We start from the raw sequence: 24,866 nt of genomic DNA on the forward strand, positions 1-24,866 counted from the left end.
CACAAAATTTAGGAGAGAACAACCTGTTGGCGTATACTTGGGGTTAAGGAAAATAGGTTTTTTGAGTTTTGACTAAAACAAGTGGTCATGGTGCAAAAATGTCATAAAGAGTGTCAGCCTAAATATGTTCAGAATCAGGCTGAGATGAACCACTAAAACTGAGAAACCGTGCATAAGCTTATAAACCGGCAACGCTGACGCCAATATTGCAAGCATGAGCTCAGAATTTTATTCAAACTACATGTCAAGTACAACCCCTCACTACCGGATACCAGCACTTTGCCGAGTGTCCCGGACACTCGGCAAATACGCAATAACACTCGGCAAAATGTTTGCCGAGCGTAACACTCGGCAAAGGGCACTCGCTAGCTGTGACACCCTGAAAATTTACCAAGTTAAATTGCGCGCTAAGATGTTTTGTTTAAAACGTCGAAACCCTAATCACCTCCCGGACCCTTCACCGACCAGACGCTCGGCTCCAGCTGTTGACCCAGCCCCTTTTCCGATGGCCGTACCCTCTTTTTCCTCGTCGCCGTCCCATCCCGCGCCGCTCGGTGGCCTGCCGCCCACGCGCGATCGCCCGCCGTGATTAGTGCCGGCGCGATTCCTTTCTCCTCGCGCAGCGCGCGAATGCCGCGCGCGTGGCCGACCGGCCGCGGTCGCCGCCGCGATCGGCGCCGACGCGCCCCCCCTCCCTCCCTCTCTCTCCCTCTCTTTCTCCTTCTCCCTTTTTCTCTCTCCTATTTTTTTTCTCAATCTCTCTTTCTTTTACCTTCTTTCTTTTCCTTTCTTCCCTTTTTCCTTCTTCCTTCCTTCTTTCTTCTTTCCCCCTCCTCCCTTTCTCTCTTTCCTTCCTTTTCCCCTGCCGCGTGCCCGAACGCCGGCCGACCGTGCGCCTGCTCTGTCCCGGCCGTGCCGCGACGCACGCGCACGCGCAACGCGTGGCCGTGCGCCGCGCCGCGCCGCCCGACGCCCGCGCCCTCGCCCTGGCCCGCGCCACGCCGCGCCGTGCGTGCACGCGCGCACGCCCGGACCCGCGACGCCGCACCGCCTGCTGCTGCCGCGTCCCGCCCCGCCGCGCCGCCCGTTGCTAGCCGCGCCGCCCGCCGCTGCCACACCCCGCCATCGTCCTGTGTTTGCACCGCACGCCGCGTCACGACGCGAGCAAACGGACAGACGCCATTAATGGCGCTCCGCGTCGCTCGCCGGCCTTAACCTACCCCCGGCTTCCCCACTGCCTCCTTCCGCCTATAAATAGGCCCCCGCGCAGCCCGCCGCCCCCACAACTCCCACCGCCGCCCCTGCCCTCTCCCCAGGCCGCGCTCGCCGCCCGCCTGTGCCGCACCGCCCGCCGCCGCCCGCCCCGTCGGCCGGCCGCCACACGTCGCCCCCACCCGAGGTGAGGCCAGGAATGGGCCCCCCTCCTTCCCCTCCCCCTTTTCCCCTCAACCCCGAGCCGCCCCCGAGCCCCGGCCGCCGGGATTTGGCCGGCGCCGAGCCTCCCCTCCCCTTCTCTATTTCCTGCTGGCAAGGGGAGGAAGAAAGGGGCAATTTTGCCCTTAAGCCCCTCCCATTTCCCCTATCCGGTTAAGGGCCCCCACCCTTTGTACACTTTTGCAGGAAGAGCCCCTCCCCTTTACTATTTTTCCAAACAAGACCCTTCCACTATGTAGATTTATTTTCAAAGAGACCCCTCATACTTTCTGTCGTACCCCCAATGTTTCTAAGATTCACAAACAAGCACCTCTCTTTTTAGAAAACTTACAAATGAGCCCCTGGGCCCCTGTTTAACCCCTGAACCCCTCTTTACCTCGTCATTTTATATGCGAAACGATCTCCGATCGACCCGAAACTTTAACACGCCCTTTCTAGTATAGTTCTAGCCATGCCATTAAGAAACCACCCAAAAATATTACCCCTAACTCCGTAACTAAATTATTTCCGATTCAAACTCAACGATGAAAGCTTTTAGTTCTTTCGCTTGATTGTGTGTCTGTTTGTTTGCGTCTTAGGACACGGAGTGAACGAGGAGGGTCCCGACTGTGACCAGGCGAACGAGGACCAGTTCTGCAATTCCGAGCCCGAGGGACAGTGCTTCGATCAGGACCTCCCGTAGGGGTTTGAAGATGGCAAGTTCAATCCTGCCCTTTGATGCATGTTTCTGTCCTAGTTTTTATAAACACAACCCAGTGGCCTGTTTTATAAAATTGCATGGTTTTGCTTGCTGAAAACATGGTAGGATAGCCACCCTTATTTGTGATAACCATACCTTGACCATCTGGTTTTATAAAGAAATGTGTGCGTGTGGGAAGGGATAAAATGTGGTTTTGAAAGATGAGTCAGACGGGATGGATGGCATTTCTGTGTGAATTGCCGTTGGTGTGCTCGTACCTGTGTGGTTGAGCGAGGAAGGGAGATATCCATCTTGTCACCCCTAAGGACCGAGTTGATGTGTCATCTCACCTAGCTTCCTGTCGTGCAAACCACTTGACCGTTGTATGGGCAACGGCTTAGCATAAATCCCACTAGTTAGTCTGATAGCCATCAGGAGAGCTGAGAGCAACGGGTGATCAAGGAGAAGGGATAAGCTCTGTGTGACTTATGCCCCGGTTAAATCTCGGAGATAGGTCGAATGACCCCTTGATGGATCCCGTGGTGGCTAGTCAGGTCTAGCTAAGGTGGGTAATGGCTTTGTTGGGATCTGCACCGACACTAAGGTGATCGTGCTGTGGTACCCCACCTGTGGGTAAAGTTGCACACCTCTGCAGAGTTAAAATCTATTCGAATAGCCGTGCCCACGGTATTGGGCAAGTTATGGTGTGGTCACATAACTAGTGTTTCTCTCCGGGAATGGTTGGGCTGGTGTGAGTTGTTTGGAAAGTGTCCGGCAGTTGTGCGGTGTGCTATGGCGGACGGGGAGTCTGGTAGCGGTCTAAAACTTGAATCCTGTGTGGATCTACGTCGTGTGCTCCCTGGTATTAGAAAACTCATTTTGGAAAATGTTTTTAAAACAAACCTTTGCATACAACTAAGTTCTCCGCAAATGAACCATAACTGTAAGCATCTTGGCCCTCAAGGTATCTTTCGGTGATTAATGACAACCATTATTGTGACTAATGAGTTTGTGCAGCTTTATAGATCATTATCGCTCTTTTGGTTATATGTCAAAAGAGGCCCCTAATTTTCATTATTCAAAAAGGCGATCTCGGCATTCAACTTAATAATATGTCAAGACTAAGGATCTTTCTAGTGCTAAGTGTCATAAGGTTGAGAAGGACACTTAGGTTAGTATAGGTTTTATAGTTTTGTAGTGATCGCAGTATTAAGAGGGGTTTAGGCTTAGTAACTTTAGCATGGACATGGTCATTTGAAAATGGATGCACACAATGGTCACTCAGGTTTCTAGAAGCTCAAATAAGTGGTTCTCAACTTATATCTCAAGAATATTTGGATTTCATTCAAGACTCAAATCAGAAAAGGGAAATCAGGAAAAATCCTTAACACCGGTTTAACCGACGCTTAAACTTTTCTATACGTCGGTTAAACAAAGTCAGCAGAGTCTGGACAAGTCCATACACCGGTTAAACCGACGATATTTGAAATAGGGCGTCGGTGCAGTTGTCCAGAGACTTAGTTTTTCAGTTGATCAGTGGACAACTACACTCACCGGTTAAACCGACGTTATTTGAAATTGGACGTCGGTGCAGTTGTCCAGAGACTTGGTTTTTCAGTTGATCGATGGATGACTACACTCACCGGTTAAACCAATGATACGACGGTCAATCTGCCCAAGCTGTAACGGCTAGTTTTCAGAAGGGGTAGTTTACATTCACCGGTTAAACCGACGATGACTATTGGAGGGACGTCGGATTAACCGGCGCTACGCAGTTTTCTGGCAGCTTTTTCTCCAACGGCTCTATTCGTGTGAGCTGCCTATATATACCCCTCCAATGGGTCATTCTACTACTCTTGACACCAGGCAACATCCAAACACTCATACTATAGTCAAGAGCCACCTTGAGCTTCATCATTTCACACACTTGTTCATTCAATCATTCAAGAAGCAAGATTAAGGACTTGAGTAGAGAGAAGCTTGTGTGCATCCGTTCTTGGTGATCGGTTCTTGCTCAAGTGAAAGGCCTTAGCTTGTTACTCTTGGTGATTGGCATCACCTAGGCGATCTTGGTGATCGAGGTGATTCTCGCGGAGCTTGCCAAGAATTGTGGGAGCCCGGAGAAGAAGATTGTACGTGGCTTGATCTCCACCACACCGGGATGGTGAACGGAGACTCTTAGTGAGCGCCCTCGTCTTGGTGACTTGGGAGGTGACAATACTCTTTGTGAGTGTCACAACGTGGATTAGGGGTGTGTGCCAACACATCGATACCACAGGAAAAATCCGGTTGTCTCTTGTCCACTTTACTTATTCAAGCATTATCTTTCTTGTAATATTTTCATGTGCTTGATATAGGGATCATTCTTTGCTCTACCTTGCTAGGCTTTATCTCTTTTTATCTTTTCTAGCTTGCGTAGGTAGTTCAGTTACCCGGTTGGTGAATTGGTGCCTTTCTAGTTTTGCATAGGTTAAGATTGCTTTATCTTGTTTTAGAAATTGAAAAAGGCCCAATTCACCCCCCTCTTGGTCCATCAATCCTTTCAATTGGTATCAGAGCCTCGTTGCTCATTTGGATCATTAGGCTTCACCGCCTAGAGCTATGGCCAAGATGGGTGGTTCGCCGCCTCACTTCGAGGGCAAGAACTTTGCCTATTGGAAAGTTCGCATGGCCGCATATCTTGATGCGATTGCCCCCGAAGTGCGGTCGGCAACTAAAGTCGGGTTTACCGGAACTCCCACCCCCGAACAACTAAAATGGAATGCTAAAGCTAGAAATGCAATTTTCGAAGCTATTAGTGAGGAGGTCTTTGCTAGAGTAAATGGCATGGACCTAGCAAGTGATATTTGGAAGGAACTCATTGAAATTCATGAAGGTTCCACCAAAGTTCGTGAGCAAAAATATCACTTGTTTAGAGCTAAGTATGATTCCTTTAAAATGCTAGCTCATGAAAATTGCAATGATATGTATTCTCGCTTGAATGTCATTGTCAAGGACATTAATGCACTTGAAATATCCAAAATTGACAGTGCATCCATCAATCGCAAGATCCTCATGCTCCTCCCGAAGCCCAAGTATAACATCATCAATGCTATGCTTCAAAAGGAGGACCTTGACACAATGGAAGTAGAAGAGCTTGTGGGGGAAATTCGCGCTCATGAAATGAGCATTCTTGGTATGTCCGAAGAGCCAACTTCAAGCAAATCAATTGCTCTAAAGACCAAGACAAATAAATCCCGCAAGCTCAAGATGATCAAGCAAGATTCAAGCTCAAGTAATGAAGAAGATGATCGTCATGAAAGCTCATCCGATGTTGAAGATGATGGAGAACTTGTTCTCATGATGAGAAAGTTCACACGCTTGAATGAGAAGATCAATAAGAAGAGTTTCAACTTTGACTCCAAAAAGGGAATGTTCCGGCCAATGGATGTCAAGAACAAGATTTGCTACAATTGTGGCGAAAAAGGGCACATCCGTCCAAATTGTCCCAAGCCGGATAAAAGAAACAAGGACAACAAGAGCAAGCATCGCCATGGTTCAAGCGATGATGAAGAAGAGAAAAGAAAGAACAAAAACAAGAGATTTGAGAAGAAGAAGACCCATGACAAGAAGATCAAGCTCTTCCCAAAGAAGAAAGGGCACACCAAGAAAAGTTTCTTGGTGGAAAAACAAGGGTGGTTGACCGATGTCTCATCAAGCGAAGACTCAAGTGATGAAGAAGACATTGTCACCATCGCCCTCACCAATGAAGAACCACCTCTACCTCCGCCTCCTATGTGCCTCATGGCAAAAGGTAACACAAAGGTATGTGAGGTAGATAGTGAAGATGATAGTGATGAAGAGTTTGATACTAATGAATTCACCAAACTCATCAATGAGTATACATCCGTCATCAAGAGGGAAAAGGGCAAATTCAAAATTCTTGAGAGCACTCATGCCAAGTTAGAGCTTGCCCACTCCGACTTACTTGGTAAGTACAATGACTTGTTCAAAAAGCACAATGAGTCACTTGTACTTGCTAAGCAAGTTGAAGAGAGCCACAAAAAGCTCAAACAAGAGCATAGGGAGTTGGCTCATAAGTATCAAGAACTTGAATTTGCCTATGAAGTTATTGACCCAAGTCTTGAGAAATTTGCTCATGAAAAGGTCAACGCTTCTACTTCATGTGATGACCTACTCATTGATGCAAATGCCACTAATGTTGTGCCCAAGCTTGCCTCTTCTAGGGAAAAGGAATCGATGGATCAAGTGGCAAGCCTCAAGAGTAGTGTGGAGAAACTCTCAAGAGGAGAATACATCCACAAGGAGATTCTCTTCAACAATGCCCGTGACTATGGCAAGAGAGGTCTTGGTTCATTTCCGGAGCCAAACATGGCTACAACTCCTTCTCCGGAGATCAAGACAAGCTTCATCAAGGAAGTGGGTTCATATTGCCAACATTGCCAAGTCACCGGGCACCACACTAGGGAGTGCACTTTGCCATCACGTCCTCTTCCTAAATTACCCAAGAATTACTCATCAATGTTCCAAAATAACTATTTTCTCTTGAGTAAAGTGAAGGGCAAGGTGAAGGCCAAGTTCATTGGCAAAATTGCTAAGGAGTCGAAGAAGAAGCTCCCCAAGCAACTTTGGGTCCCAAAAGCTCTTGTCACACATGTGCAAGGCCCAAAACTTGTTTGGGTTCCTAAAACTCAAAAATGAATTCTCATGTGTGTAGGTGAACTACAAAGCCGGTGAAAAATATTGGGTACTTGATAGCGGTTGCTCTCAACACATGACCGGCAATGATAGCATGTTCACCTCTCTTGAAGACCCAACGGATCATGAACATGTCACTTATGGTGATAACTCAAAGGGGAAAGTTTTAGGTTTGGTTAGAATTGCAATTTCAAAAGATTTATCCATCTCAAATGTTTTGTTTGTAGAAGCACTTAGTTTTAATCTTATTTCTATTGCACAATTATGTGATCTTGGACTAACGTGTGCCTTTGACAAGAATGGTGTTGTAGTGACTCATGAAAAAGACAAGTCATTGGTATTCACGGGGTTTAGGCATGGCAATATCTATTTGGTGGATTTCTCTTCAAAGCAAACAAGCACCATGACTTGTCTCTTCACCAAGTCGTCTCTTGGGTGGCTTTGGCATAGAAGAATTGCTCATATTGGCATGAGCAACCTCAAGAAAACCCACAAGAGAGGGATGATCACCGGCATAAAGGACGTCACTTTTGACAAGAATAAGCTATGCAAAGCAAGTCAAGCCGGGAAGCAAGTTGCAACACATCATCCTATCAAGACGATATTGTCTACCTCCAAGCCGCTCGAACTACTACACATGGATCTCTTTGGTCCAACTTCATACAAGAGCATTGGTGGTAACCTCTATTGCCTAGTAATTGTTGATGATTTTTCACGCTATACTTGGGTCATGTTTCTAGGCGATAAGGGTGAAACTCCGGAAATCTTCAAGTCATTTGCAAGAAAAGCTCAAAGGGAATACAATTCCCCAATCGTGAAGATTCAGAGTGACAACGGCACCGAGTTCAAAAATATGAAGATTGAAGAATGGTGCGATGAAGAAGGAGTCAAACATGAGTTTTCCGCCACTTACACGCCTCAACAAAATGGAGTGGTGGAAAGAAAGAACAAAACACTCATCACCCTTGCAAGAGCAATGTTGGATGATTATGGCACGTCCGAGAAGTTTTGGGCGGAAGCAATCAATACGGCGTGTCATGCATCCAACCGAGTGTATCCTCACCGACTCCTCAAGAGAACTCCATATGAGCTCATCACCGGGAGGAAACTAAATATATCATACTTTCGAGTCTTTGGTTGTAAATGTTTCATCTATAAGAAGAAAAGGCTCGGTAAGTTTGAAAGTAGATGTGATGAAGGTTTCTTTCTTGGTTATGCATCAAACTCCAAAGCATATAGAGTAATCAATCAAACCTCCGGGTTAGTTGAAGAAACATGTGATGTGGAGTTCGATGAATCTAATGGCTCCCAAGAGGAGGTTGTTGGCTATGAAAATGTAGGGGATGAAGAGATTGAAGAAGCTTTAAAGAAGATGTCCATTGGGGATATCAAGCCGGAGGAGGTGCATGAAGACAATGATCAAGGGGGACGAACTTCCTCATCTTTGCCAAACACCTCCACGGCACCCCAAGTGGATGAAGATCAAGATAGAGTTGATCCACTACCTCAAGAAAATGTGTCAACGCCAACACCCCAAGTCCAAGAACAAGAAGAGCAAAATGTTCCACCACAAGCACAAGTCACTCATGATCCACCCCAACAAGCATCCACGCAAATACCGCTAGTGAAGCATGGTCGCATCTCCAAGGATCATCCAATTGGTCAAATCATTGGTAGTCCTTCCAAAGGAGTAAGAACTCGCTCTAAGTATGCTTCATTTTGCGAACATCACTCGTTTGTTTCTTGTATTGAACCCACTAGCATAGAGGAAGCACTTGAGGACTCGGATTGGGTGATGGCCATGCAAGAAGAGTTGAACAATTTCACCCGCAATGAAGTTTGGGTCCTCGAAGCTCCTCCGAAAGATAAGAACATCATCGGCACAAAGTGGGTCTTCCGAAACAAGCAAGATGAACATGGGGTGGTGGTGCGCAACAAGGCAAGACTTGTGGCAAAAGGGTTTTCTCAAGTCGAAGGTTTGGATTTTGGTGAAACTTTTGCTCCGGTCGCAAGACTTGAAGCTATCCGCATCCTTCTTGCTTACTCTTCACATCATAATATTAAGTTATATCAAATGGATGTGAAAAGTGCTTTCTTAAATGGCTTTATTAACGAACTTGTTTATGTTGAGCAACCTCCCGGGTTTGAAGATCCGAGGAATCCTAACCATGTTTATAGGTTGCACAAGGCACTCTACGGGCTCAAACAAGCTCCAAGGGCTTGGTATGAGAGGCTTCGTGACTTCCTAATCATGCAAGGCTTCAAAATCGGGAGGGTGGACACCACTTTGTTCACAAAAGATGTCAACGGGGATCTTTTCATTTGTCAAATTTATGTTGACGATATTATCTTTGGCTCAACTAATGATTTACTAAGCCATGAGTTTGCAACCATGATGTCTAGGGAATTCGAGATGTCCATGATTGGCGAATTGACTTTCTTCCTTGGTTTTCAAGTCAAACAAATGAAGGAAGGGACATTCATCTATCAAGAAAAATATACTAAAGATATCTTGAAGAAGTTCAAGATGGATGAATGCAAGCCAATTAAGACTCCCATGGCTACAAATGGGCATCTCGACTTGGATGTGGACGGTAAACCAGTTGATCAATCCCTCTATCGTTCTATGATAGGGTCTTTGCTTTACCTTACCGCATCTAGGCCCGATATAATGTTTAGTGTGTGCTTGTGTGCCCGTTTTCAAGCTAACCCTAAGGAATCACACCTTTCTGCTGTGAATAGGATCCTTCGGTATCTCAAACACACTCCTAGCATAGGCTTGTGGTACCCCAAAGGCGCTAACTTAGATCTCTTGGGATACTCAGATTCAGATTTTGCCGGAAGCCGTGTGGATCGCAAGAGTACCTCCGGGGGTTGCCACTTGCTTGAGCGTTCTCTAGTTTCTTGGTCGAGTAAGAAGCAAAATTCCGTGGCTTTGTCCACCGCGGAAGCGGAATATATAGCAGCCGGTGCATGTTGTGCCCAAATTCTATATATGAAGCAAACCCTTTTGGACTTTGGTGTGAAACTAGACAGGATACCACTCCTTTGTGACAATGAAAGTGCCGTAAAAATTGCCAAGAATCCGGTTCAGCACTCTCGCACAAAGCACATTGATATTCGCCATCACTTCTTGCGTGATCACGAAGCCAAGGGGGACATTTCCCTTCAAGGTGTGAGATCCGAGGAGCAATTGGCGGATATTTTCACAAAACCTTTAGACGAGAGTACGTTTGTTAGGCTAAGGAATGAGATTAATGTGCTAGATGCGGCAAACGTCATGTAAGTTGCCATGTCATATAGAAAAATGCATACATATAGGACACTTGTCTAACTATGGCAAGATAGTGATGAGCAAGGGTTTAGCTAGAGGTGGTGGTCCACTTGTTTTCCTCTAGGCTTGTAGAAAGGCTCATCATGAAGAAGCTTTCCGTGGGATCAAACTTGACATGTAGAATTTGAATTCTCGCTATGCATTTCTTGTTATATAGTTGTGCACTTCATGTTTACCTTTCTTTCGCATGCGGTTGTAGTTTGCATTATCATTGCATGCGTAAGGGTCACAAAGGAGATCACTTGATGAAAATGAGACTTGTTTTTACGTACAAGATCTTAATTCATGAGAAGTGAAAAGAGTAAAGTGTTAGGTGCGTTATTGCCTAGTGAGCAATGTCGTGATGAGTATGAAGCTTTCCTTCTTCAATATTCCTACGACATAGTTCATACATTTTAATTTGGCGCTTTGTCTCTCTTGCGACTTTTCCTTAATTTTGAAAAGAAAAAAATTATTTAAGCTAGTAAGCTATCCTATTTACTTTGAGGGGTAAAGTCGCCTATGCAAGTCCATTAACTTGAGTTTAGTTGAATCTTATAAGTTCATTGGACTTAGCATAGAAGAGTGAGCTGAGAGAGGGTTTTTGGTTTCACCGGTTAAACCGACGTTCAATGGATCTATACCCATCGCTTTAACCGGCGTTACTAAGTGTCAGCTTCAGCTCAGTCATTTCAGGCGTTCAACCGGTGTATACAAAGTTTGCAGCATCGGATCAACCGGTGAACAGATCACAAATTTGACCTGAAAATCAACTGTTATTTGCATCGTTCAACCGACGAGTTCATTTGTGGAAGCATCGGTTCAACCGGCGTACAGATGCAGATTTGGCAGAGTCCCTGGTAAACTACACCGACGAAATCAACCGGTGTTCAAAACCTAAGCGTCGGATCAACCGGCGATAAGAAAATCTGCGGGGTCCACATGTCATATTACTCTCCTGCCTGCTCACGGCCACCCGCTCGCTTTCGCGTTTCTGCCGTCGTTCCGTCTTCACCGCCCCCTCACCTTCGCTCTCACCGCCGTCGCCTCCACCACCGTGCTGCGCCGCCGGCCGCCGTCCACCGCCGTCCGCCGCGCGCGCAACCGCGCCGCCACCGCCGTCCGCCGCGCGTGCAACCGCTCCGCTCACCGCCGCCTGTGCATTCCCGCGCGCCGCCTGCACTGCTGCCACGCCGCCGCCGTTCGCCGCCCGTGCGCTACCGCATCAGCACCCTCTGCGCCACCGTGCCTTCTGCGCCGCACACGCGCAACCGCATTGCACCACCGCCGCCCGTACGCGCCGCTGCATTGCACCGCCACCGCCGCAGCACCGCTCGTACGTCACTTTGCCGGCCGTGCATCCTGTGTCGCCTGCACGCCACCGCGTCGCCGCATCCTTGTTACTTCCTGCGTCGTGATGGGCCGTGAGAAGAGGAAAGGGAAGGAGATCGTGGTCGAGGAGCCCGCTCGCAAGCGGACTCGTGCAGCGAGAGTGGCCGAGAGGGCCGAGATGGTGGCTAAGGCCACCGAGGAGCAGGCATCAGGCCGTGCTCGTCCGTTCGCGATTCGGGATACGCCAGCCAGAGGCAGAGGCAGAGGCATGGGCAGAGTCCGAGGTGCCAGGGCCACCAGAGCCGCGACAGCAGCAGCAGCAGAGTCTGATCAGTCGCTTTCAGCTGCAGAGACAGATTCTGGTACAGAGACAGCACAGTCCGAGCAGTCATAGGGGCAGGGCACACAGTCACCAGCTCTACGACGTTCTGGCCGCACCCGACAGACGTCCCCCGCAGGTGACACTTCACCAGCGACCGAGCGTCGCACCGGACCGAGGACGCGAGGAGGCCACCAGCCACAGGAGCCTCGCAGGTCCACCGCAGCAGCCGCAGCAGCTCGTCGAGCCGAGGCCCTAGCGGCCGAGCGCGCAGTGTTCCGCATGGACACTGTCGTGCGTCTGGAGCCAGGTGTGCTGCTCCAGAACTTGACCAAGGCCAATGCGGCGAAGGTCAAGAGGCTCAGGTGGAGTGTACAGGAGGAGGAGTGGTTCCCGGTGACACGTGACAGCAGGGTCGATCGTAGAATCTGGACACTTCTTCAGGCCAGTTTCTACGAGACCTATCAGAGGCGGGGCCACAGGATCTTCCCTCACAGAGTACTTGACTGGGTATATTTGAGGACAGCTGCAGGGGGAGCCGATGTCAGGGAGCACTTTGCTCATTTCAGGGGACTGTCCAGGTTGCTTTCGATTGAGCGCAACAGATACATTGAAGATTGGGTCAGAGTCTTTTATGCCACAGCATGGATTGCCCCAGAGCGCAGAGCAGTACATTTCATGTTTGGAGGCCAGGTCTTTGGTCTATCCAGAGCGACACTTGCAGGGATTCTTGGAGTTGACCTAGTTGACATCTCTCTGCACGAGATGGTCTACGGTGACGCTGATCCACCACGCAGGGCTATGATTGGCGGGATTGCACCTTCTCACGAGGCAATCTCACAGTGCTTCCGCCAGCCCTTTCCGGCCTCCTACGCCAGAGTTCCTAGCCTGCTGACCCCAGAGGCTTATGCAGTTCACATGGCGCTCCGGAGGACTTTGCTCCCGAAGAGTGGCTACCCAGAGGGGTTCACAGGTCTGCAGCAGCTACTGCTTCTCCACATCCTTACTCACGAGCCGTTCGACATTGTTGACTTCATTTTGGCTGAGATTGAGGATGTCATCACTGACGGGACGGGTGTCGTGCGTCAGTTTCCATATGCTCACTGGATCAGCTTCATTTGTTCTATGATTGTGCCAGCTGAGTCCCCCGTCAGTGCAGTTTACAGACAGGACGAGGTTCCATGGTTTCCAGTCTACCGTCCGACAGCACCCTCAGACAGGAGGAGAGGCAGACAGGCCGATCGAGCTGCTATGGCACAGTTGGCACCCGAGGTACAGGCCCGAGTGGCCCAGGAGGATGAGGCATTGCTAGCCGCTGAAGCACAGCTTCCAGGAGGAGAGGATGAGATTCACTGGTCTGATCTTGAGTCAGGCTCCTCCGAGGATAAGGAGTACTTCCCTGCGCCAGCCCCAGCCAGTCATGATCATGAGGTAGGAGGATCCGGAGAGCCAGCTCCAGCGACAGCTGCTGCCGCTACAGTTTCTGAGTCACAGGTGTCTCAGCCGTCTGAGCTCACCGCACTTCTGCAGCAGCTGGTCACACAGCAGCGAGAGGACCGTCGCGCACAGGAGGAGGCCAGGAGAGCCCATGAGGCCCAGCTTGCAGCGATACAGAGAGAGGCCGCACGAGAGCGAGCTGCTACAAAGGAGCGTTTTGTCGGCCTCATTGACAGAGTATCTCAGAGGACAGACGCTCAGTTTCAGCAGATGCAGCAGGGCATGATGGCGATGTTCGGGATGATCTCACAGCTATACTCTCACACCGGACTCGCCCCGCAGCAGCCAGGACAATCAGGCCTTCAGGGCGTTGGAGCACCTCCACTTGCAGTCACACCAGCTCCAGCCTCCACTGCTCCAGCTTCTTCCGCGACCCCGGAGATCATGTTCTCGTTGTCCGCACTACTCGGGTCTGCAGGTCGTCCATCCTTCTCTCCACTGCCAGCGACTTCTCTCTTCCAGGAGTCACCTCCAGCAGTGCAGTCAGTCGGCCTCCCCGTTGTACCACAGCCACTACATTCAGGGGGAGGCGGAGAGGTGTCCTTGCTTCAGCAGTCGTCACAGCCGGCAGCGTCAGCACTTACTACTTCAGATATTGACACGTCTTCTGCTGAGCCGGCTACTACTTCCAGGACCCTCTTCCTGGCAGTGCCAGCACACGAGCCTCCACCACAGCTACTCCTCCAGTCAGCTCAGCGCCAGCCGGCAGTTCAGATCAGCAGCTTCCGTCTGTCACTGAGGACCCACCGTCCGACGACGACGACGATGATGACCCGGATCGATTCCTTGCAGTACCTCGTCAGCTGGATCCGTAGCTCGCTCCTTTTTGTGCTTTGATGCCAAAGGGGGAGAGGGAGTGAGAGTCAGGGGGAGGGTAGCATTAGAGAGAGCTCGTGATCAGGATTTTGATATTTTGTATCACATTTGATGTTAGTTCATGGATATGTACATTTGTCACTTGTATCACATTTGATGTTAGTTCATGGATATGCACATTTGTCACTTGAGTATGCTGCATTTTGAGTTCATGGATATGTACATTTGTCACTTGAGTATGCTGCATTTTGAGACATATCTATGGATTTCTTTTGAGCCGTTGAGCTCTTTGGTTCTTTTCTTTCGAGTTTGCTTGTGTTTTATCGTGCCTTATTTTTCTCGCTCTCTCGTTATTTATGTTTATGTTGTCATCAATCACCAAAAAGGGGGAGATTGTAAGCATCTACACCCTCAAGGTATGTTTCGGTGATTAATGACAACCATTATTGTGACTAATGAGTTTGTGCAGCTTTATAGATCATTATCGCTCTTTTGGTTATATGTCAAAAGAGGCCCCTAATTTTCATTATTCAAAAAGGCGATCTCGGCATTCAACTCAATAATATGTCAAGACTAAGGATCTTTCTAGTGCTAAGTGTCATAAGGTTGAGAAGGACACTTAGGTTAGTATAGGTTTTATAGTTTTGTAGTGATCGCACTATTAAGAGGGGTTTAGGCTTAGTAACTTGAGCATGGATATGGTCATTTGAAAATGGATGCACACAATGGTCACTCAGGTTTCTAGAAGCTCAAATAAGTGGTTCTCAACTTATATCTCAAGAATATTTGGATTTCATTCAAGACTCAAATCAGAAAAGGGAAATCAGGAAAAATCCTTAACACCGATTTAACCGACGCTTAAACTTTTCTATACGTCGGTTAAACAAAGTCAGCAGAGTCTGGACAAGTCCATACACCGGTTAAACCGACGATATTTGAAATAGGACGTCGGTGCAGTTGTCCAGAGACTTGGTTTTTCAGTTGATCAGTGGACAACTACACTCACCGGTTAAACCGACGTTATTTGAAATTGGACGTCGGTGCAGTTGTCCAGAGACTTGATTTTTCAGTTGATCGATGGATGACTACACTCACCGGTTAAACCAATGATACGACGGTCAATCTGCCCAAGCTGTAACGGCTAGTTTTCAGAAGGGGTAGTTTACATTCACCGGTTAAACCGACGATGACTATTGGAGGGACGTCGGATTAACCGGCGCTACGCAGTTTTCTGGCAGCTTTTTCTCCAACGGCTCTATTCGTGTGAGCTGCCTATATATACCCCTCCAATGGGTCATTCTACTACTCTTGACACCAGGCAACATCCAAACACTCATACTATAGTCAAGAGCCACCTTGAGCTTCATCATTTCACACACTTGTTCATTCAATCATTCAAGAAGCAAGATTAAGGACTTGAGTAGAGAGAAGCTTGTGTGCATCCGTTCTTGGTGATCGGTTCTTGCTCAAGTGAAAGGCCTTAGCTTGTTACTCTTGGTGATTGGCATCACCTAGGCGATCTTGGTGATCGAGGTGATTCTCGCGGAGCTTGCCAAGAATTGTGGGAGCCCGGAGAAGAAGATTGTACGTGGCTTGATCTCCACCACACCGGGATGGTGAACGGAGACTCTTAGTGAGCGCCCTCGTCTTGGTGACTTGGGAGGTGACAATACTCTTTGTGAGTGTCACAACGTGGATTAGGGGTGTGTGCCAACACATCGATACCACAGGAAAAATCTGGTTGTCTCTTGTCCACTTTACTTATTCAAGCATTATCTTTCTTGTAATATTTTCATGTGCTTGATATAGGGATCATTCTTTGCTCTACCTTGCTAGGCTTTATCTCTTTTTATCTTTCCTAGCTTGCGTAGGTAGTTTAGTTACCCGGTTGGTGAATTGGTGCCTTTCTAGTTTTGCATAGGTTAAGATTGCTTTATTTTGTTTTAGAAATTGAAAAAGGCCCAATTCACCCCCCCCTCTTGGTCCATCGATCCTTTCAATAACCTTATCCTTGGATTGTCCTGTGCATTGATTTCTGTTATACCCCTCCGTGGGTGCGATTGGACTTGCTGATTACGTTTGTGCTCACCCCATTCTTACTTTTACAGTGGAAGATCCCGACTACATCCCCGAAGACATCGAGTAAGGTTTCGTCCTGCACCCAGTCTTGCCTGTGGTTAAGTCCACCGTTGGAGTTCCGCATGGCGCAAGACTCTGATAATTCCCTTTTCGTAGCTAGTGTAGTGGTGTGGGTTTTAGTTGTAATCCTCGCGATAGTGGCGCTTCACTGCCCATTACCGCGCAGAGTTGTACGGTGATATACCATCTGATGTAATAAAAATGTTATCAGCCTCCTGGGACTGATAAAGCAACACTTTTAAGTCTTCCCTGATGGGGGGACGCTTCACTAGCGATTCTATCGGCAAATAGGTCTTTGCCGAGAGCTTTATCTCGGGCACTCGGCGAAGCTTTTACCGAGAGTCAGGGGCGGCACACGGCAAACGAAATAAACAGTAAGGCCGTTTGGGCCCGTGACGTCGTCTTTGCCGAGAGTCCGTGACGTGGCGCTCGGCAAAGGCTGGATCTTTGCCGAGGGCCGGATCCAGGGCTCTCGGCAAAGAAGTATTATTTGCCGAGTGTTTACAACGTGGCGCTCGGCAAAGGCTTGATCTTTGCCGAGGGCCTGGTCGTTGGCTCTCGGCAAAGAAGTATTCTTTGCCGAGTGTCTGCGGTGTGGCCCTCGGCAAACGGTAAGGATCTTCCAGATTTTGCCGAGTGCCAACACTAGGCAAAGTAACGAATATTACCCATATTAATTGATTTTTTTATTTTTCATCCACACATATATATATCAAAAAACATATATCATCACAATGACCACTACAAGTTTTACAAGACTTTAATGATGAAATTAATAAGCAATGACAAACAGTTTTACAAGAGTTCAACGAATAAATTCACAGAGTTCACGAACAGTTATCAAATCCAATGATTACAAGTTCTCAACAAGTTCACAATAATACATAATTTGACAAATTTCAAAAACCATCACCACGTTGGCTAAGTACTTTGATTTTGAGATACATTAGGGTCATTTGAGGCCGCCGATTGATTCTGCATAAAATAGAAGAGATTACATGTCAGACAAGAAAAATAACATTCATATATGACTAAAACTTATCCATACTCACAGGAGTAGAAAACGGATCAGAAGGTGGAGGTGGTGGTCGAGGTGGACAAAACAACGAAGCTGGTGGAGTAACACCCGTTGCGGCGCCAAGGCTCTGCATGTAAGCAAGAATCTCGCTCATCCTCAGGCGCTCGGCCTCACGCTCGGCGCTCATCCTCGCCTGCTCGGCGCTCATCCTCGCCTCCAAGGCCTCACGTAGCCTCCTCTCTTGTTCTAGCTGGTCCTGCAAAATTTTCTCTCCAATGTTACAGTAATGCAAAGAAAAGATATATAATAATCAATAAACGACATATAGAGATATAATAACCTGGAGTTCCTGTATCCGGTACTGTGAAGTGTCTTGCCGAGGTCGTATGGCTGGGCTCGCGTTGGTGCTCCTTGCTCTAATCTGAGATAGAGTAGGAGTAGAGGACGCGTCAATTGCGCCGTCGGCAATCCAGTACCGCCCATGCTTCTTACCTCCTCCGACCCTCATGATGACTTCACCGTCAAGGTCCTCGGTGGTCGGATCAAAATCTGGACCATGAATCTCCCTTGCCATCGATGTGTACTCACTGAGGCGGCTGTGGATGGTCGCGTTGCTGTATGCCTCTGGCCCGTCCTCCGGGTTGTAGTTGACATCGGACGTCGCCTTTCCCTTGTGGGCCATAGCAAATGCCTTGAAGATGGTGCAAGGCTGGCCACCATGTGACGACGACTGCGAGAAAACCATTGTGTTAGTTAGAAATCATGCATAATTGAGTGTTGGATTAAATAAACGAGTTCGCGTACCCATGCTTCTGCGTATCCGCTGAGGCTGCGACTGCCTTGATGGTGTGGTTTACCAGGCATCATCATACGCCGCTCCCGGCAAGCGTTGTGCGACACCTCCCACTCATCGGAGCACCACTTTTGCACCATCTGTTGCCAGCACTCGGCAAAGAGTCACGGCGTGAACAACCTGTTACTTCCTGGCGCCTATTTGCCGAGCGTGCGGCACTCGGCAAAATCTTTTTTGCCGAGTGTTTTTATTTGCCGAGCGCCCAGCTGTCGGTAAAGGCTGATTTCACCGTGTGTTTATATTTGCCGAGAGCAGCCCTCGGCAAACACTATCTTTGCCGAGTGCCCGACATCTTGCTCTCGGCAAAGTATTTGGCACTCGGCAAAGTGCAGGTTTCCGGTAGTGCCTACACTCAGCATGCATTGCTCAAACCAGGCTGAAGGTCCACAGGAAATCACTGGAAGTTGCGGAGGAATGGGTGCCACATGAGATGCTGCAAGACAAGCACACCACATGTAAAAATGAGATGTGGCACAGTCCAGCCAGCTCCTATGAACCAATCAAGGCCTTATTATTTGCTGCATTTCTTTGAAAGATATATTGAAATTGCAAAAAAATATGAACAAATGTACATTTTATAACTGAGAAAAGCTATAGTGAGGAGAAAAGTTTGGTGTACAGTATATCCTTCAACCAGAAAATGAGATGGTGGCATATATGATATATTTAGGGTGGTGAAGGAAAATAATTTCTCTTTACACCAACAAACGGTCACTCTGTAAAAACGCTACTACTAAGAATCTTGGATAAACATGTTGAAAATTTGGCTCCGCTGAATCATTGAAACAATACATGAGCTTGTGTCCTTGCGTCCTGCAATGCTTCAAATGCTTAGAGCAGCTCAGGAATAGTCCTAACACACTAGACAACTATGGCTCACGGCTGGTAACATTAGTGAGGCATGCGATATATTTCATACCATTTCCTATGATTCAACAACTGTACATCTGGTTGCCAAAAAAATTACGTACACCAGAATCTAATAGGCTAACTGCTGGCTGCATGGCGCCACGCCGTTGACAATGTGGCACGGCCTGACCATGGAGCTCAGGAACGCCCTCACAACCTCTTCAGAGGCACCTCGCCTGAGCAAGGACATCACGTACTCCACCACCGCGGCGTCGCAGGGCAGCGTGATCTTGCCGTCGTCGCTCGCGAACCCAAACTCTTCTTGCGATAGCATCAGAAGCTCGCCGAAGACCACCGTGCCGAGGTACGCCAGCGGGACCTCGAATCTCCGGCCGTCGGCCGAGTACATGACGCAGTGGCCCTTGCTGGCCATGGAGGATGAGGTGCCGCATGATCCTTCAGCTTCTTCCGTTGGCGTCGACGTGAGCCGCTTCCTCGCCAGAGCGGCCATTCTCTGCCACTTCTTCGCCATCTGGACAAGTATCTTGGCGCTGATCATGCTTGCTAGCTTCCCCTGCTTTCCCGGCTGAATGTTCAGAGAACCTTCCGTATCAGGTGGTATTTCAGCTGCTGATGAACTGATGAAGTGTTGGTGCGAAGCTGATGGATTTATAGGTTGGACTAAGAAGAAAATGAAGAGCTAGCATGCGGTTCAAGGGTAGCTATCAACTCAGGCTGGCAAAGCAGACAGGGCCACGAGCTCATAACATGCAGTGCTCCATGGCTCCATGGACAAGCAGCGTGTGGTTTTGATTGGATTTCTGAATTTCCATGGGGCCATCTGTCTGGCGCTTGTTGGAGCCACTTGTTGCAGCGTTTGTGTGCTAGGATATCACAATGTGCTTCCATACCGCAATGCCTCATGTGTCTTGAGACATGTAGATTGGATCCAGATGTCGGTACCAGTTCTTTTCAGTGGTTGTGATTATCAGTATGTCCCCTATCTTAAGATATCTGAAAACTTTCGTGCCGAGCACATTATTTCTGACGGACCGGGTTGAGCGGCCTATTCGACGCCCAGACAACTTGCTCGACAGACTCATATCACTTCTTCAATGCTTGGTCTGCAGCTGGATCACTGGCACATCACTGATCACTGTAAGCTCCAGTTCGCAGCAGCTTCCTCCAGTTCCCTACATTCCACTCTTTTTTTTTTTGTTACTACTATTCTTGAAGCATGCCGATGCCATATGATTGAAACACTCAGACTATGGCTCCATCTTCCCTGTCCTCATTTTGCTGTGGGCAGTGCCTTTGTTTTCAGTCTGAAAACTGCTGATGTATCTGATGGCACAACCGCCAGCTGAACATCCACTTGAAGTGTGGCCCGCGCACTTCACGTTGGCCCCAACAAACATGGGTCCTCGTGTCGCGCCCCTCGCCCGCACCTGAAGCGGCACACCACGATCCAAATTGTACTCGCAGACGCGTCTAGCAACATCGCACTCGCCGTGCTCATGGCCTTGTCCCTTGCCTAACCATCCCCCCTCTTTTAGTCGTGAGACTGTGAGCTGTCTATATATTCAGGGTCAGGTGGCCTCCGAACACCATCGTTCACAGTCACACAGTCCTCTGCAGTCACAGCTCCACAAACGAAGCACTGCAAACTCAAGTCACTGCTCTCCAGCTTCCATTCAGAAAGAAAGAGAAGGGTTAAAGCACCATGATCAGCGCCAAGAGGATCGCTCAGCTGGCCAAGAAGTGGCAGAGGATGGCGGCGCTCGGGAGGAAGCGCCTGGCCTGGGTGGCGACGGAAGCCGACCAGTGCTGCACATCCGTGGCGAGCAAGGGCCACTGCACGGTGTACACAGCCGAAGGGGCGCGGTTCGAGGTGCCGCTGGCGTGCCTGGGCACCGCGGTCTTCGCGGAGCTCCTGCGGATGTCGCAGGAGGAGTTCGGCTTCGCGGGCGGAGACGACGGCAGGATCACGCTGCCCTGCGACGCCGCGGTCATGGAGTACGCCATGTGCTTACTCAGGAGAGGCGCCTCTGCCGAGCTAGAGCAGGCGTTCCTGAGCACCATGTCGCTGCCGTGCCACTATGCGAGCCGTGTGGCGCCGTACGTAGAAGCCAGCCGGCAGGTTGCCGTTTAGAGTTGCAGCTCGGTGTATGTAGTAGGGCCAAAGATAGGTGTTGTTCAGAGCATTCTGATCCTGCAGCGATCAAGGTGTTAAAAGTACAAGAAGTTCCTGGTTAAAAAAAAATATACAGGAAGTTCCTGGTTAAAAAATATACAAGAAGTTAGAGGGCCATTGTTAGGACTTACATTACGAGTCAACAAAGTTTCTCCAGGTTACCTCATGTGGACTGTGGAACAACAGCCATACCGGGCACCAGCTAAACTGAATCATGAAATCGTGACTCCATTCAGGCCCACAACACTTAACCCCAAAGAAACTGAAACGAGCAGCGAAGTTGGCATGCGGAGAAATGCCAAAGATGGAACTTTGAAACTGCAGGGCTATCAGTCGTTGCAAAATTGTATCTTGCTTCATTTCCATGTCCATGACTCCTGATCCGTGTTCTAGTAGATGATCCTCCTCACCGTCAGAGAGCTCTCTCTGAAATAGATCAGCATCACATGATCTTGCTGCACATGAATGTATTTATTGAGGCACCACCAGAATATGACCTCAAGTGTTCCTTCAGATTTACAAATACTGCAGAACTGTCTTCCAGCCCTGAGCAGATTGCAAACACAGTTGGGATTGCCATTTCAGCTCAGCCAAAGCAGGTTCGCTAGAGAAAGGCAATACAAATGATCTATATATTACAAGAACAATACAAATGCAGCAATAGATTGAATTGGCAAATCCTTGGCCTAAAGCCAAAATCAAATACTCTTAGAGACACACTATATAACCCACTATTATGTGATATATTGTTGTACAGAAGCAGTAAGAAAGAATGTAATATGATGAGCTCTGCTCTTCGTGTTGCACTACGGAAGCTTGCCGGACTTGAGCGCCTCAAAGCGTGCAGTGAGAGTTTCATAGTCAAGGGGCATATTTGGATGAACACGAGAATGGAGGTTTGCCTTTGGCAACTCAGGGAAATCGTTGTCGAGCTCTTCCTCTTCAGAGTGACGGTTTTCTGTAAAAGGCTCTCTTGTAGGAGGTAGTGGCCTTTCTACCGACTGTATCTCCACATCATTCTCATCCTCTGACTCTGAACACAGTCCCTCAGAATCATCAAACTTTATCTCTGAGTGCACCTTCCGAGCAGCACGGCTGTTCCTTCTGCGTGTCTTCCTAGTGTCCAAATCCACAGGATAGTTGTCTCTGTCTTCTATGTGGTTCGTTCCGCTGAAGCTTCCTGTGCTAGATGCTTTCCCTCCATGGGGTTTTAGTTCATCAAAGGCATCTGTATCTTCTTTCCTGGATGACCTGCTTGAGTTGCTCATTGACTGCCTCTTGCGGGGATGAGTGGATTCATGAGCTGATGCTTTGCAATCTTTGACTTCATCAAATGGATGGTTGTTCTTATTGGCAAAATCAGCTGCGGCCTTGGCAGCAGATGCTGCTCTCTCAGCAGACTCCGCCGCTGCTCTAGCGGCCGAAGCAGCATCTTTGAATTGCATAGTGTCCTCATCAGATTCATCATCAGAATACCTAGAGCTGCAGAAAAAGAATAAGAAGACATGTATGAGGAATGAAGTGATGATATTGCAAATCTAATCACTCATGTGATTACATATCTAGAAGGACTGGAACCTGAAGTTAGTTGGAATTGGTGGCACAACATGTGGTCTTATAGTCTTAACAGGCATATTGGAAGCTTCAACAAATGTACTTGGCCCTTTCTGCAAAGTCAAACATATTAACTCAAGACATCAGGCACGTAAGATTGAAGCATGCATAAGAGAGTTTCAGTAGCACATACAATCAAATCTTCAGGAGGTTTCAGAAGCTCCTGCTCACTCTCAGTGGTATCCCAATCAATCTGATGCTCTTTTGCTATATCCTTTAGAACTTTCAGCTTAGTTTGCCCAGAAGGCTTCTTAACTGACAGCTTCTCGATCAGCTTTAAAAGGGGATCAAGTTCAGATTTGAGAAGAATAGACACAGGCATTTACATCTATTTCAATGATTTGTTGAATTTTAACTAAAGACTCATCCATGCTTACAAGGTTATTAACAGCAGCATCTGGGCGCAAGTCAACTGCAGCAGAAACGAAATCTTTGCCGTACTTCTTTTCAAAAATGTCACGAATTCGACCAAGTTCAGGGAGCTCTGAGCACCTTGGAGCTGCAAATATTAAACTGCAGATGCCTTCTTTCAAGTCTGCTGGACATTCCCTGAATAAAAGGATGGCAAAAGAGGTAGCAAAAGATTAGGACCTTCTTTCAGTTATGAGAATAAATAATTTTTTAAGCCAAGGATTGCGCAGGACAAACTTCTGCTTTGCAATGATGGGGAGACGCGTAACGATCAGCTCACAGAATAGTTCAATGATCTCGTTGGCTGCCATGAAGTTCTGCTCTCTAATTACATGTTCAACCTGCAAAATTGCCAAGTACATGGATTAATAATTATAAGAAACTCAGTCCACATCAAATTTTTCATTCCTCGTAGGTGAATGAGTCAACGGAACATATGGGTAAACAAAGCAATTTGCGGAGGTTTTATATATCTAATATTCTTGCACAACTTATTCAGGGGCTACATACACTTCAAAATAGTGGTGCCATTGTTCCGAAATTAAAGCACAATTAAGGAGTTTCCTAACCTCAATGTTACTAATGGAAAGAAACGCCATGTTTATAGCAGTTAATCTCTTACAATTAAGTTTCCCAATTCTGATTGTGTTAGTGCAGTTACTCTCTTGCAATTAAAGTATTCCAATTCTGATCGTGTACCCCCCAACTCACCAAAATGAACCAAATCAACTGACTTATACGGAATTTCTTGTCATTGGACACCAGAATCCGCCATTTCTTGGTATCACGGCCCTGGAAATCCGAAAACCCGCATCTAAGGCCTACACCGCGAGATCAGAAACGAAGAACACGCGCAGGTGCAGCTTCCCATCCGAGGGATTCTCCGCTCACGCCGGGAGGAAGGTACTACTCTATCTAAACAGTACCAGCAACCCAAGTTTCTCCGACGAACTAATTTGTAATGCACTTAAGACAAACTGAAACTCCCGGTGCCGAGCGCTCACCCTGATGCGCGCGGTGTCCTCCTGTTTGTCGCGGAGGAGCGCGGCGATGTCGCGGCGCATCTGCCGCACCTGCGCCTCCCGCCGGTTCCGCAGCAGCTTCATCCGTGCCGTCGCCATCCGCGCCTCCGTCTTGCTGCCAAAGGCAAAGGCCCCCATCCGTCAGTCCTACTCCCATACCCCCCCGTCGGCCGTCGCCACGAAGAGGACGACGCGGGAGAGAGAAAACAAACAACGGCGCGGACGCGGAGGGAGACGGCGTACCACTTGGAGGCGCTGAAGGAGCGGCGGAGCAGCACGGCGGCGACCGCGGCGCCGGCCAGCCGCCGCAGCGCGCGCGCCGGCGACTTGGACTCGCCCGCAGTCATCATCATCGCCGCCATCGCCCTTCGGCCCTGGGGCCTCGGACTCGCCTCACCGCCGACGCCGAGGTGGGTGAGGGTGCGGTGCGGTGCCGGTGGCGTGGGTGCGCGAGGCCTTCGGGGCTCGGGAGACTTGACGAGGGTTTTGTTGCGCGTCTCGTGCTGCCCTCCCGTTCGGCGCTGCCCCGCAGCCCAACGGTCACCTGGACTCGGACGGGAGCTGCCGAGCGAGATGCTCCTCGACGAGGCCATTGACCCGTATGGCGGGGCCTCGGTGGGCCCGAGGCGGCAGTGGGACTGGGTGGCGCGCGTGCCGTGTCGCAGGGGCCGGTGCTGG

At 48.7% G+C, this 24,866-nt stretch overlaps 3 protein-coding genes across 3 annotated transcripts; 1 reads left to right on the plus strand and 2 right to left on the minus strand.

Moving 5' to 3' along the window:
- Nucleotides 1-18,970: 18,970 nt before the first annotated feature.
- Nucleotides 18,971-19,646, minus strand: LOC112882538 (auxin-responsive protein SAUR36-like). Its single transcript, XM_025947616.1, has one exon. It carries the CDS (start codon nucleotides 19,504-19,506, stop codon nucleotides 19,078-19,080), a length of 429 nt encoding a protein of 142 aa, XP_025803401.1. The 5' UTR covers nucleotides 19,507-19,646; the 3' UTR covers nucleotides 18,971-19,077.
- A 930-nt stretch (nucleotides 19,647-20,576) lies between these two features.
- On the plus strand, nucleotides 20,577-21,414 carry LOC112882699 (auxin-responsive protein SAUR36-like). The gene has a single exon (XM_025947816.1). The coding sequence runs from the start codon at nucleotides 20,671-20,673 to the stop codon at nucleotides 21,097-21,099; it is 429 nt and encodes a 142-aa protein (XP_025803601.1). The 5' UTR covers nucleotides 20,577-20,670; the 3' UTR covers nucleotides 21,100-21,414.
- Nucleotides 21,415-21,636: 222 nt separating this feature from the next.
- Nucleotides 21,637-24,291, minus strand: LOC112882364. Its single transcript, XM_025947400.1, has 6 exons — nucleotides 24,171-24,291; nucleotides 23,404-23,507; nucleotides 23,133-23,304; nucleotides 22,889-23,029; nucleotides 22,720-22,808; nucleotides 21,637-22,623 (listed from the first exon to the last, which is right to left on the minus strand). The coding sequence occupies exons 1-6, from the start codon at nucleotides 24,285-24,287 to the stop codon at nucleotides 21,948-21,950; spliced, it is 1,299 nt and encodes a 432-aa protein (XP_025803185.1). The 5' UTR covers nucleotides 24,288-24,291; the 3' UTR covers nucleotides 21,637-21,947.
- Between the last annotated feature and the right edge of the window lie 575 nt (nucleotides 24,292-24,866).

The sequence above is a fragment of the Panicum hallii genome, chromosome 2 (assembly GCF_002211085.1).
Source record: "Panicum hallii strain FIL2 chromosome 2, PHallii_v3.1, whole genome shotgun sequence".
Taxonomy (NCBI): Eukaryota; Viridiplantae; Streptophyta; class Magnoliopsida; order Poales; family Poaceae; genus Panicum; species Panicum hallii.

Bases quoted from the DNA above. Each gene is read 5' to 3' on its own strand.
- LOC112882538 (XM_025947616.1), bottom strand. From the start codon at position 19,506: ATGATCAGCGCCAAGATACTTGTCCAGATGGCGAAGAAGTGGCAGAGA.
- LOC112882699 (XM_025947816.1), top strand. From the start codon at position 20,671: ATGATCAGCGCCAAGAGGATCGCTCAGCTGGCCAAGAAGTGGCAGAGG.
- LOC112882364 (XM_025947400.1), bottom strand. From the start codon at position 24,287: ATGGCGACGGCACGGATGAAGCTGCTGCGGAACCGGCGGGAGGCGCAG. The intron at 23,508-24,170 runs GTGAGCGCTCGG...GCAATTTTGCAG, and splicing joins AGGACACCGCGCGCATCAGG to GTTGAACATGTAATTAGAGA. The intron at 23,305-23,403 runs GTTTGTCCTGCG...CCTTTTATTCAG, and splicing joins CCCATCATTGCAAAGCAGAA to GGAATGTCCAGCAGACTTGA.